This window comes from Sebastes umbrosus, chromosome 22 (genome assembly GCF_015220745.1).
Source record: "Sebastes umbrosus isolate fSebUmb1 chromosome 22, fSebUmb1.pri, whole genome shotgun sequence".
Taxonomy (NCBI): domain Eukaryota; kingdom Metazoa; phylum Chordata; class Actinopteri; order Perciformes; family Sebastidae; genus Sebastes; species Sebastes umbrosus.
Genome location: NC_051290.1, coordinates 22,119,657 through 22,134,129, shown reverse-complemented (window position 1 = coordinate 22,134,129; position 14,473 = coordinate 22,119,657). Strand labels below are relative to the sequence as shown.

Here is a 14,473-nt window from a genome sequence, read left to right as displayed (position 1 = left end):
ATAGGAAGCTTAGAGGAAGCTACTATCTGTTAGGAAGTTAGCATTGCTGCCTTTTCAAGTTCAAACGATTGAGCTTCAAGGTCCATGCTTGACCTTTCAAAATAACAGTTTGACAATGCAAAGTCAACTAACTTGGTGTTCCTGTAGCTTTCAACCACATCTCATGACCTTCCTCAGCAGATGGAGTTGATCAGCTGCCGCAAGATGTGGTTGAAGGTTTCAGAAACACCAAGTCATTGGATTTAAAAAAAAAAATCAAACCAGCAGATAGTTAGTTAGCTCTCTGATCTAACAAAATAATGACTTTCATATATCATAAATACCAAAACTATAGACCTGTGGCTCCTTCCATTGAGGTGTAACTCAAGCAATCAGATCCTTTCTGCCACTAGAGACTCTTAAATTTGAATAAAGGTTTAACTAAACTTCATACTAAGACCAGCCTCTCATCATCACCCCCACATGTCCTCACTCCTCCACTCACTCTGTGCTCGACAGCCCCTTCAGTGGCTTCCTCCACAGAGCCTGTCCTCCAGTCAACGGTCCCCCGTCTCTCCCTTCCCCGTCTCCCCCCCCCCCCCCTTCTTCCCCAAATGCCCCTAAAACTCTGCCGCCGTTTCCCTCGCCGCCCTGCCGATCAGTGTAAACAGCTCTCTCTTCCCCTTGGTTACGGCATCCAGGGCGACGTGGGCTTGCCCGGTGACCCCGGCCAGCCAATGATCAATGGTGTTGTGGAGTTTGTGGGTTTTCCTAAAGGAGACAAAGGAATGCAGGTTTGTTGGAAAAAAGCAACTCTCTTTATAGTCGACAAATACAGCCATGTGTCCTTCAACATCCTACCTAATATTTACAAGTTTCTCTTAGTAATTAAGTCAGAAAAATACTAGATACGTTTGTAGAACAACGTGTATGGTTTTCTAAGTTTTTGCCCAGTAACTCCCAATCTTTCTTACCTCCCGAGCAGCTGTTAGTTTTATCTCATTTCTTCTACAGTCTGACAATTAACTTGCAGAAGATAATCCATCACATTAAACATTTCACCACCTTTCGCTTTTTATTTTTAGGTAAATATTACTTTTTGTCATTGTCACTTATGGAGTTGTTAGCAGACTCTGTCTTTGTTGTTGCATTTAAGGACACTCCAACATCCAACATTTAAAGGTCCCATATTATAAAAAAGTGAGATTTTCATGTTTTTTAAGCAGGCTTAAGTCCTATATAAATACTGTGAAAGTATCGAAACGCTCAATCCACAGGGAAATACACACAGCCCGTATTCAGAAACTCTGCATTTGAAACAAGCTGTCAGGATTTCTGTCCATTTGTGATGTCACAAATATACAATATTTAGACCCATTACACAGATTTAAACGTAAACATTCTAATTGTGTCCCAGTTTATTCCTGGTTGCAGTGTATGCAAATGTCACCAGCTGACAGGAAGTACACATGGACCCAAGCTGTTGCCTAGCAACGCAATTCTGTTGCAATTTTGTCGCAATTCCATCGAAATGCGTTAAAACAGAGCGTTTTAGCTCATTTCAATGGAATTGCAACGGAATTGCAACAGAATTGCGTTGCTTGGCAACAGTTTGGGTCCATGTTTACTTCCTGTCAGCTGATGTCATTCACATCCACTGCAACCGGAAATAAACTGGGACACATTAACAATGTTTACGTTTAAAACCGTGTAATGGTCTAAATATTGTATATTTGTGACATCACAAATGGACAGAAATCCTGATGGCTTGTTTCAAACGCACAATTTCAGAATACGGGCTGTGTGTATTTCTCCATATATTGAATGTTTCAATACTTTCACAGTATTTATATAGCACTTAAATCTGCTTTATACTATAACAGACATGACAAACACACTTTTTACAATATGGGACCTTTAAGTGTTGGCAATTAAACCACAACCTTTTCTTAAAACACAATGGTTTTACTCAAGTAAAGTTACACTGCTGCTGCATCTTTGACATCACACAATGATGATGTAACGTTGACAAAAACATGAAGGGAATCTAAAGTTCACTGTGATGATGAAAGTTGACTTACTGTCTACCCTGAAGGAAATCCAGTGGCTGCCATGGAAACGAGGAAATACGTTAAGTAGACGTCAAGATCAGTGGATAGATTACTGAAGCCACCACAGCCCACTGTGAACATTATCTCCTTGTTGCTAACTAACCATAAAGATGAAAATAATCTGAATCATCCACCCTGGATCCCGCAGCGTTTCCAAGCCCAACACAGTGCGTCCTCTCAGGGGCTTGAAGAGCTCTGCAGCTGGTCGACTTATATTATTCCCATGCACCCTCGAGGCCACTCTCAAAGAATTCATTCTTATATTAGTGCCGTAGTTTTTGTCTTTCTTTTGAGTGAGATTTTACTGTTTGCAAATGAAGGTAAGTTAAAATATTTGCTCACAGTTAATTTACTGCAAAATGGCGCTGTTGTCATATTCACCTTTGTTCTCTCTGTCTCTTTCTCAAAGGGTGAACAAGGCCCGAAGGGGATCCGAGGATTCACCGGCACTCCTGGCCGACCTGTAAGTATTTCTTTAATCTCTTTTAAATCCCTCTTAAACACATATTTTTACAAGTGTGCTTTCACAGGATCTGTGGCCTCACTTGTATCTGTATACAAAGGCATTCTCTTAACTTCTTTTTTATTTATTTTTAGTTGTTTTATTTTACTTATAGTCCTTTTTCCCACATGCTCAATGAACTATTTAAATTGTTTTTTTATCATTGTTTATCTGCCATTTCTATCTCGTAAAGCACTTAGTAACTTTGTTTTGAAAACTGCAATATAAATATAGTATATTATTGTTATTATTATTATTATTATTATTATTATTATTATTATTATTATTATGTAGTAGTAGTAGTAGTAGTAGTAGTAGTACTTTATAATAACCATTATTTATAAACTTAGTTAATAATTATTTTATTTTTAACAAAAAATGAAATGATAATTACTAATGTGTACTAAATATTTGTAATGCTATAATTTATCTAAATTTTTATGTTATGTTAACAGTTTATTGTTGCACACATTATAACATTTTATAAACTATATAAATAAGTATATATATAATATTTGTAACCCTTAAACAAATTGTTTGTAAACCATCTATAAACATGACATAGATAGATATTTGTAACACCTTGTTTATGGTTAATAACTGGTTTATAACTCGTCTATAAACATTATTTGGATAGCTATTATAAAGTTGCAACTGATGGTAAATAAATGGTTGATATATACTTTGTAGAGCATCTATAAACATTATTTAGATAGTTAATACTTTTACAACGGTTAATAATTGGTTCCTTGTCCATCTATCTAATACTTAATATAGTATATAAAATGTTATAATGTGTGCAACAATAAAGGGTAAAAAATAGTTTACTAATGTATTCAGAATGCAATATTATCGTCTCTTATCAGCTATGATACAATATAGAATTTAAAAAGTAAATATTTCATATTACACAAACTAATGATAAAATAACAGAAATTACAGCATTAGCTTTATTGCTAACTGTTACCATTAATTAGTAAACATTACACTCAACAGTTTAATTAACTATCAATTTACCTTTTATAAATAATGGTTATTATAAAGTGTTACCTATTATTATTATAATTATTATTATTATCAATTTTCAATGACATTTCCGTACAATAAATACTGCTGTGTGTTAAGTGAGTATATAAAAGTAAAAGTCTACCTGAAAGAATCAGACACGTTGTTGTAACAGCTGAGAGATCAATGAGAGAAATTCTGCCTTAACAAAATACTTAAAGGTCACTATCATGCTCATTTTCAGGATCATACTTGTATTTGTGTTTCTACTAGAACATGTTTACATGCTGTAATGTTAAAAAAACAAACATTATTTTCCTCATACTGTCTGTCTGAATATACCTGTATTTACCCTCTGTCTGAAACGCTCTGTTTTAGTGCATTTCAACGGAATTGCAATGGAATTGTGTTGCTAGGCAACAGTTTGGGTCCATGTTTACTTCCTGTCAGCGAATGTTATTTACATACACTGCAACAGGAAATAAACTGGGACACATTTAGAATGTTAACGTTTAAAACTTTGAAATGGTCTAAATATTGTTGATTTGTGACATCACAAATGGACAGAAATCCTAACGGCTTGTTTCAAATGTGGAGTTTCTGTGTGTATTTCTCCGTATATTGAGCGTTTTGATAGTTTAACAGTATTTATATAGCACTTAAACCTGCTTTATAATGTGAAAGCCCTGAAAATCTCACTTTTTACAATATGGGACCTTTAACTATCTTCTTACTTAATTCCAGGGACCTTTTGGCTTTCGTGGTGAACTTGGAGAGAAGGGCATTCCTGGATACCCCGGGGCAAGAGTAAGAGTTACTGGTCGACTGTATCACACTGATTTCATATATTAGAAGTAGAAAGATGCCCTTTTTGTCCACCATGTTCTTCTTCTATGGTCAAATACGTCTCTCACCTTTCCTTTCCCTCTTCTTCTATGGTGGATTTGATTCAGGGTCCTCCTGGCTTCAACGGGCCTCCTGGAGCTCTAGGACAACGGGTGGGTTTTTTTTTTTTTAAACTGAGAAGTTAATATTATGGGCTGTCGTATGAGTATGAGTATGAGTATGAGTATGAGCATTTTCAGTTTCTATGTTACAACATAGAAACTGAAAATATTCATTTCTGATTGGCTAACAGGTGTCAGTTCAAACATGGTTTCTGCTCAACAGTTTTATCTTTGCACAAGGCATATTAAACTGCAGGTTACCGTGGCAACGGTACTCATGCTACTTGCTACAGGACCAGTTAACTCACAGATGAAACTACAGTCATTTAGTTTTGGGTTAAACTGACAATGTCCTACAGTGGTACAATAAGTATTCAGACACTAATAGAACAATGTAAAAATACTCTGTTGCAAGTTTAAGTCCCGTGCTCAAAGTAAAAGAAGAAGTATCAGTGTTAGGAATTATTAATACATTAACATTAAAGCATGTATTGTTATATCTAGTACGACCTTATACTTTTATTTTATCATTTTATCTGACCTTTTCATATATTTAGCATATAATATCCAAAAAATGACCAGTAAATAAAGCTGTCTGATGAATGTAGTGGAGTAAAATTACAATATTTGCTTCTGAAATGTAGATAAGTAGAAGCATAAAGTTCCCGAAAATGGAAATACTTAAGGGCAAGTACCTCAAGATTGTACTTCAGTACTACAGTACCTCACTAAATATACAATTCCTTGATGTCCTGATATAGAAAATAATGGGTGAGGCAGAGAAGAAGAATGCCATGATGAAATATTTAATATACCAATATTGAAGCAGCTGTCATCCGTACAGTAAATGCAAACCAGATATTTTTCCTGACAGGGACTCGGAGGTACTCCAGGTTTCCCCGGGCAACCAGGATACGTAGGACCCAAGGTAAATTCAGTGTGTTTGTGTGTGTGTTTGTGTACAATACTACTTGTAGCTTAAATGAACAGTAAGTGTTATGTGTTTTCTTTCCAGTAGCCTTGTTTCACCAACAGATGGCGACAGTGTGTCTGTGTGCGTCTCCTGTTAGCTTTGTTAGGGCGGGATAAAATACACCTTCATCATTCTAATTGGTAGATGAAGACCTACATTCAACCTGAGCAGAAGTCTAATCAGCCACAGTAACTGGTTGGGACACCTGTGTGGGTGTTCAGAGGCTTTAAATACATTTTTACTTTACTTTTATTTGGGGAAGCAGAAATAATGACTTTGTATTTCAAAAGAATGACTTAGTATCTCAAAATAATGACTTTGTATTTCAAGATATTGCCGTAGTATCTCAAAATAATTACTTTGTATTTCAAAATAATGACTTTGTATTTCAAAATAATGACTTAGTATCTCAAAATAATTACTTTGTATTTCAAAATATTGCCGTAGTATCTCAAAATAATTACTTTGTATTTCAAAATAATGACTTTGTATTTCAAAATAATGACTTAGTATCTCAAAATAATTACTTTGTATTTCAAAATATTGACGTAGTATCTCAAAATAATTACTTCGTATTTCAAAATAATGACCTTGTATTTCAAAATAATGTCTTAGTATCTCAAAATAATTACTCAGTACCTCAAAATAATTACTTAGTATCTCAAAATAATTACTTTGTATTTCAAAATAATGACTTAGTATCTCAAAATAATGACTTAGTATCTCAAAATAATTATTTTGTATCTCAAAATAATTACCTTGTTTTTCAAAATAATGTCTTAGTATCTCAAAATAATGACATATGTTTTTTCATCACATTGGCGGAAATGGGCCTCCATAATTCACCATGTCGCTGTTAACTGGTAATGATTTAATTTAATTGTTTATCTTGTGTGGTGCAAATAGGAATTGTTTGAAGTTGTGGGGAAAAATGCTTCTTTGCTGTCTTACCAAGAGTTGATTTAATAAGAAGATACCAGAGTGAGCTAAATATGAAGCTATAGACAGCAGCTTGTTAGCTTAATTTAGCTTAGCAGTGACAAACCCCACCCCAAGTTTTTACTCCTCAATGTCAAAGTAAAGGTTGTTTTTGCTCTTGATATTTTGTCCTGAGCTGGTTGTGTGTGTCTCTGCTAGGGAGACCAGGGCGACCCCGGAGCACCAGGACCTTCTATTTACGTTAATGATCTGGGAACTTCTGTTCAAGGTAACACAAAATCCTCAATAATAATTTAATAGATCAATCACAGGTCGACTGACACGTTTCCTGTGTTGACCGTCTCTTCTCTGATTGGCTGTAGGACCAACAGGTGACCCGGGTTTCAGTGGCCTGCCCGGTGCCCCCGGTGACCAGGGATCTCCAGGATACCCTGGACCACCAGGCCAACCAGGAATTGGTGGTGGATTTGGTGGTGGATTTAATTCAGGTAATATATGCACTCCTAAGAGATGCAATGTGTTGATTTTTATGTTATAATATTAATTTAATTAATCAACCAATCATCTGTCCTCATATTCAGGTCGTCTCGGATCTCCAGGTTTTCCCGGGCCCCCCGGCCCAAAGGGAGAGAAAGGTAACCAAGGCATACCAGGCTACGGCTCCGAAGGACAGTCCGGCTCCCCTGGATTCCCTGGACCCCCCGGCCCTACTGGACTTCAAGGCCCCACCACTAGTAGGTTCACACAGAATCACACAGACTGACCGAAGCTCTTCCTTCACAGGTGGTCGTGATAAGGATGAGAAGGCTCCCAATAGCAATGAAAAAACTCCCCTTCTAGTATTGTTTAGACATGTTTTGAATCTTGTTTATGTTGTCTGCTATTTATTTGTCTGTGACAGAGCACTTTGAGCTGGATTCTTTGTATGAAAGGAGCTAAAATAATTCCATTTGTTGTTATTTTGATGAATATAAACTTCTAGATGGGGATATACAGCATCTTTATCATCCTGTCTCGGATGTCCAGTTGGCACAAGAAAATTGATTTTGTACTTTTACCAGCCATAAAAGACAGTTTATCTCTTAAAGTGTAAGACAAGATAAAATGTTCTCATTATTTTGAGATAAGAAGGCTATTCTTGAGAAAGTTTCTCATTATTGTGAGAAAGTTTCTCATTATTTTGAAAATGTTTCATCATTTTTTTGAGAAAGTTTCATCATTATTTTGAGAAAGTTTCATCATTATTTTGAGAAAGTTTCTCATTATTTTGAGAAAGTTTCATCATTATTTTGAGGAAGTTTCTCATTATTTTCCAATACAAAGTCATTATTTTGAGAAAGTTTCTCATTATTTTCAGATACTAAGTCATTATTTTCAGATACTAAGTCATAAGTTTCAGTTACTAGACTTTAAAACATCATGGCTGACTGATTTAACTGTCCTCCAAGGATCGCCCGTTCCACCCTGTGTCATCTATCCTGATGGGCCCAAAGGCAGGTATCCTAAATGCGGCCATATTGCCATAACCGCCATGGCAATATTCAGCCCGCAAAGTGAAATTAAAAACAACAAACTTTCAGCAGGCAGCATCTAAACTGCCAAAATGCTTTTTATTTTTAACGCTATACTCTGTGGAGGGTGCGGTGGTAAGTATAGTTGAGAAGAGCGCAGGCTATTCTTCAGACTTGGATGGGAGGCTCTCTCAACTCCAAGCTGCTTTTCTCATCTTTGGCCACGAGGTGTCGCCTGCTGTGGCACAATTCACACATGATTTTACATGGAAGTTAATGCATGGCAGCAGCAGCCGTTGTTTTGCAAACAGGGATTTTTTTTTCTTTTATTTAGTCGGCACAAACACTTTAAACGAAGGAAGACAAAAAGTGGAGACACAAACCGAAAGAAAAATAATAGTAATAATGAAAATAATCTGTTTTTCTTTCAGTTTGTTGGGAGCATTTCATCTCTGTGATATAATTGAAGGGATAGTTTGGATTTTTTTTATCCATAGTCAGTGTATTACTTACAGTAGATGATGGTGGGCCCCAGTTTGGAGAAACAGACGGGAGCAAAGCAATGTACTGCTGTGGACGGATTTTAGACACCTAAAAGAAAGGCTCACCTATAAAAATCTATATCAGTTTACGCTATATTTAAAATATTTTTACTACTTTATCTTGCCGTCAGACAGCCCTTTCTGATGGGGCACTGAAGCGTTATCTATACTCTCTTCAAAGCCACCAGACTCCATTGACAAAAACAGTAATTTTCCCTCGCAGAACACAGGAGTTGCTGGTCTACAGCTGCCTCGATCACTTAGTTTAATGCAGCGGTAGACCAGCAACTTCTGTCTTCCATATGGTAAAATTGCTGTTTTTGTCAATGAAATCTGGTGGCTTTAAAGAGAGAATACAACGGCTTCAGTTCCCCGTCGGAAAGGGCTGTCTGATGGCAAGATAAAGCGGTGAAAATGTTCTAAATATAGCTAAACTTAAACTGATTTTTTTAGGTGTCTCTATAATCTGTTTCGCTGCTGCCCCCCCGTCCACAACAGTACATTGCTTTGCTACCATGCTCGTACTCCTGTCGGTTTCTCCAAACTGGGGGCGTGCCGACCGCCATGTAATACACCGACAATGGAGAAGTACCTCATACAACCCCACATCAAAACACCCAAACTATCCCTTTAAGGCATTTATTCCAGTGTGAGCAGTCTTGCAGCCTCACAGATTCCTTTAATTACTTGACTAAAACAACTTCCTACATGGTGATTCATATGTTTGGTGATGAGAATCTCAGGTCAAAGCTGAACTTACTAATGATCCGTCATCCTTAGATTTTCTTCATCATGAAAGTCCAGAATGAACAACTGGATACAGAATAATCACATAAATGTGTCGCAGTTTGTTTCCTTTGTTTGTGTAGGTGCCAAACTGCAAAGCGCTATGCATGCTGCTTGCGGCAAGTAGCTCTTATATAGCCATTACAGTTGATGTAAAATCGCTGAATCAGTTCAAGTACAATGCTGTTTTATATTTTAATACGATATAAACAAGTTAATGCTTTTATTTGTTTTGTTTTTTATAAATAAGCATCTGTCTTCTTGCAGCAGCTGCTGACCTCTTTCATATTACATGCTGACCCAAAGAGACTAATCCTGATTTCACACTGTGACACCAAGCTGCTCTTGCACTGTGCTGGTTTAAATTATTCCTGTTTACATTATACAAATATTACGGCGTGAGTACACGTCAAAATCAGTTCCTCCAAGACAGGAACTTTGCAGATATCCATTGTATTTTTGTACATCTTACATCACCCAGTGCAATTCAGCTTCAAGTTCAAACAGTGTGAAATCTAAAAATAATGTATATTTCTTGTGGCTAATTCACCATCTCAACCTCTAATTGATTGAACTTTATGTGTGTGTTTTGCAGGTTCTCCCCCCGGAGAGCCTGGGCTGCCCGGCCCCAGAGGAGAGCCGGGTGAACCAGGACACAATGGCTTCAGAGGTACACCAACCCGATCTCACGGGAAGGCGCATAAATAGCACGACCATACTTGCCAACCCTGAAAATAGGGAGGATTTACGAGGGTTCCTCCCCCTGAAAAATGCATTCTGGTGACTTTAAAAGAATGAATATAGCAACAGCATTTTTAATCTTATATCCTTTTAGTTTTACTTTTTATTCCATACGAATTCCATGTTTCCGATACGATTCAAAGAAAATATTTAGTCATTTAGAGCGATATGATATGAAACAATACGATACGATACGATAGGATATGATATGATACGTTACGTTACGTTACGTTACGTTACGTTACGTTACGTTACGTTACGTTACGTTACGTTACGTTACGTTACGTTACGATAGGATAGGATAGGATAGGATAGGATAGGATAGGTTACGTTACGTTACGTTACGTTACGTTACGTTACGTTACGATAGGATAGGATATGTTACGTTACGTTACGTTACGTTACGCTACGCTACGTTACGTTACGTTACGTTACGTTACTACATGATTTAATATCGATACAGTAACTTTTTTTTGCCAAAAATTCAATCAGTGTGACTGTGAAATAAATATCTGATACTGGACAGAGCAGGTTAGGATTCCTCAAAGTTTTTCTTGTAAGGGAATCAGGGATAAATTAATTATGGATATAAAAAAGTAAACAACTATTAATGGCAAATACATACAGCTTTTATTAGAAAATAATAATAAAAAGTGCAACTTCACAACCTGCTGCTCAACATACAAGGCAGTGCAATATTTTACAAAAAATATAATAAATCAACTTCTATTCAAGTTAAATGAACAGTGGTTTAAACTGCTGCTTCTGTCCTCATTTTCAATATAAACAGAAGAGCAATAATACAGAGATCAACCGCTGATAGTGATCAAACAGCTGATAGTGATCAAACAGCTTGGGACACTAATCATTCCTATACAAACGCTGTTTAAATAATCTGCTGATAATAATCAAGTACTCCGCTTACAGTGTTCATTTGGGGTCTTTTCATACATGAAAACATACGGAAGAACATGTTAAAACTATGTTAGACTAACGTTAGTTGAATTTCTGTTTTGTTTTTTACTTTATTCCCGTCGTGATAATTTACCTGATATCATGACGGGGAAAGGAAAGTCATTTTCTCTGAATGAAAAACACAGCGCACGGGGAAAGCGCCTGTGGGTGAAGACGCCCTCGTCAAGTGGACTCGTAGTGCCTGAAACTCTGCCGATTGGCACCTCCAGTGCCTGTCTCCCTCCACGCCGCTACCGGGTGAGAGAGCGAGGAGTCCGGTGCGCCATTTGTCGCGCTGCAGAGGGCGGAGCTGGCAAGCTGGCGGCATGTCTGGAGAGTGAACCAGAGTAACATTTCTTTACTAATAAAAGTGCTAAAAAACACTTTCATATAACGTTTGTCGTCCTTAAATACAAGGTGCAAATCCTTAGTATCGATACAATCAATTTTTGCGTTTCAAATCGATTTTACATCGATATACGTCTCCCATGAAGGGCAACTTGCCGAGTACCTATCGATGTAGTTGGATCGTAGGAATATAAATCGATACATCGATATAGTAGATGAATTGTTACACCCCTAGTCACGAGCATCTCTCTTCTGCCAGGAAACGGCATTTGGTGTAGCTCTATTATCGTCCATGTGGAAATGGTAGAGCTTATAAAAGCTGTACAGCGCCAGAAACAGGTTTTCATAACAAAAAGAAAGAAAAGGTGTGATAATTTAAATAAATAAATTAGGAGAAATATGGGAGAATTGTGACCCGAGGGAAGGCGATGAAAAATGGGAGTCTTCCGGGAAAATCGGGAGGGTTGGCAAGTATGAGCACGACATTACAGATACATAGGCTGTTCGTGTGTCATTTATTCACCACGCAACAAAACTACAGGCCACATTTAGAGGTTTCGGCAACAAAACCACTCACTTAGGTTTAGGAAAAACATCACGGTTGGGCTTTAAATAAATACGTAAACTAAGCAAATTACGTACGGAAACAACCCTAATATCATTACGCAAAACACGTCACAAACGTCAGTAACTTGTAAAAAACACAACAAACAGCGGACTCCTGGTTGAAAGTCCTGTGTTTGTTGGACCACCTCCCCTCCTGCCCGCCGTCAGCGGTCTTTCTCACTTTTTATTCAACATCACTAGCTCTGAGCGTAGCATATTTACATGGATGCGTTTACATTGCAGTCCAGACTTTCAGTACAGACTACATGGCGTACAAATGATACGTCAAAAGCAAGAAAGGCGTTTTTATTGCACACTAAATGCCATTATCGAGTCATTCATACGCCTTTTCGGGCGAATGGGCCAATATCCACTCTTTTATTCATCCTCCTTTGTCGTCCTGTTTCCCCGCGTCCTCCAAGGTGATCCTGGCGACTGTAACTGCCTGGGAGGAGGCACCTCGGGGTTGCCTGGGTTAACTGGACCCCCGGGAGTCAACGGCAACCCCGGCTTCGCCGGACGAAAGGGTGAGCCTGGTGACGGCGGTTCACCTGGCTTTAATGGTGTTCAGGGAGCTCCTGTAAGTGGAATTTTGAGTATTTTGCATCACACTTCTGCCTATTTTAGTCTCCAAATACGACGTGCTCAGGGTCCAATGTTGTAATTTAGCCCAAATGAAACTATCATTTCTGTCCTGCTTCAGGGTCGTTCTGGTTCAAGCGGAGGCTTTGGTCGTAAGGGAGAGAAAGGGACGCCTTACTACCCAAAACCGGGTGTGGGGGTGAAAGGAGAGCTCGGAGCTACTGGACCCAGAGGACCTAATGGTGAAACTGGAAATCCAGGCAGAGACGGACAGCCTGGCTACCCTGGAGCCCCCGGACTCCCAGTGAGTGCTTAAACACACAGTATTCATTTTAGTAAGTTCTTAAAAGAAAGTAGATTTTAAACCAACCTTTCCTCTGCAGGGCGACGCTGGCTTCGGCACAGTCGGAGAGAAAGGTTTCCCAGGATTCCCAGGGCAAAAGGGTCGTCCTGGCGGCCCTGGCGAGCCCGGTATCGGCTACGCCGGAACGCCCGGCTTTCGCGGAGAGCCTGGTGATCCCGGATTTTCTGGGTTGCCTGGGCAACCAGGTTCACCCGGACAGAGAGGTAAGTGATGCCGGGGAGGAACAACGGAAAAGAAAGGAGAGGAAGTTCATGAATGTGACTTTGAGAGAAAGAATAAGCCAGATAGAAAGTGTGTGTGGATGTAATGCGGTATTCTCCCCACAGGGATCACCCCATCCAATCACTGTCCATCCTCCATTTACTGTAGTTACCATAGCAACCTCATCCTAACACCCTTAACCAGCAGCAGACATTTTCTAAGGGACCAACGGTCCCTCGCTGAAGCGGACCTGAAGGGACGACACGGCTCCTGTTAGACTTCCTCCTGCCCCTCACGCCTCGGCTGCTGCAGTTAACTACATGATTAATGGTCTCCATTAATGTGCTTCTTCTGCAGCCAATAATCTAAAAATCCATAAACTGCTTCAATAGTTGACGCACAGTGATGCGATTTTAATGCTGATTGCGCAACAGCCTCCTGTGCTTCTTTAGTCTCAGAGGATTTTATTTAAAAATGATGATTTGCTAATAAGTTGTATTTGGTTGTTCTTTAAAGGATAATACTGGTGTTGTTTTAAAAGTTCTACATCACATTTATCTTGCTGGTGTGCACAAAGTCAGTGCACTTAGATATTAGCTGGTTTTCCTTCCTTCAGAGGAAGTCATTACATTCTTCACTCGGAATAAAAAGACCAGCAAAATGTTGTTTAAAATACATCGAAAAGTCAGCTTTCATTTGATGTATAGTCTACTAAAAACATCTTGTCTTGGTTGGAAGTTTAATTAGAAATACTACTTATTGATCATTTAAAGGTCCAGGGTGTAGGATTTAGGGGGATCTATGAGCAAAAATATAATATAATATTCATAACTATGTTTTCTTTCGTGTATAATCACCTGAAACTAAGAATGGTTGTGTTCGTTACCTTAGAATGAGTCCTTCATATTGACATAGGGAGGGGGTCTCCTCCAGAATGAACAAACCAAACACTGGCTCTAGCAACCTGATCACTGTTATCAGGCCATTAAATGTGTGTTATCGGTCGCCATAAGCACCATAGATATCGATCAGTAGGGGCCTACTACACCTTCTACGTTGTAAAAAAGTGAAGGTGAAACTTAAAACCAACACGTTCTAACTCGTAAAAAACTGAATAAAACGTTACATTATGAACAAAAACAAAACAGCTTGTTTAAGTTTAGGCGACCAAACCACTTAGTTAAGTTAAAGGAAAAAGGTCGTCTTTTGGCTTAAAATAACTATGTTTCGAAAGTGAAACGCAGAGCTTGGGAACACAAAGACTTCCGCTTCTGCTCCTGTCATAACTACTCCGGTCGCTGTCGTCTTCTTTTATTCCTTCTTTTGGTGATCTACCATGTCAATTGATGATAAAACCTACTATTGGGTGTAGTAGGCCCCTA

The 14,473-nt window shown here is 38.5% G+C and overlaps 1 protein-coding gene across 1 annotated transcript in view; it reads left to right on the top strand.

The window, feature by feature from the left end:
* Positions 1–14,473, top strand: part of col4a6 (collagen, type IV, alpha 6) — a 171,617-nt gene that overhangs the window by 129,071 nt on the left and 28,073 nt on the right. Inside the window, 13 exon segments of the mRNA XM_037759416.1 lie at positions 681–773; positions 2,500–2,553; positions 4,342–4,404; positions 4,551–4,595; positions 5,419–5,472; positions 6,655–6,724; positions 6,819–6,944; positions 7,038–7,190; positions 7,905–7,949; positions 9,891–9,965; positions 12,367–12,524; positions 12,648–12,830; positions 12,910–13,093. Coding sequence (XP_037615344.1) covers positions 681–773; positions 2,500–2,553; positions 4,342–4,404; positions 4,551–4,595; positions 5,419–5,472; positions 6,655–6,724; positions 6,819–6,944; positions 7,038–7,190; positions 7,905–7,949; positions 9,891–9,965; positions 12,367–12,524; positions 12,648–12,830; positions 12,910–13,093 — 1,303 coding nt within the window.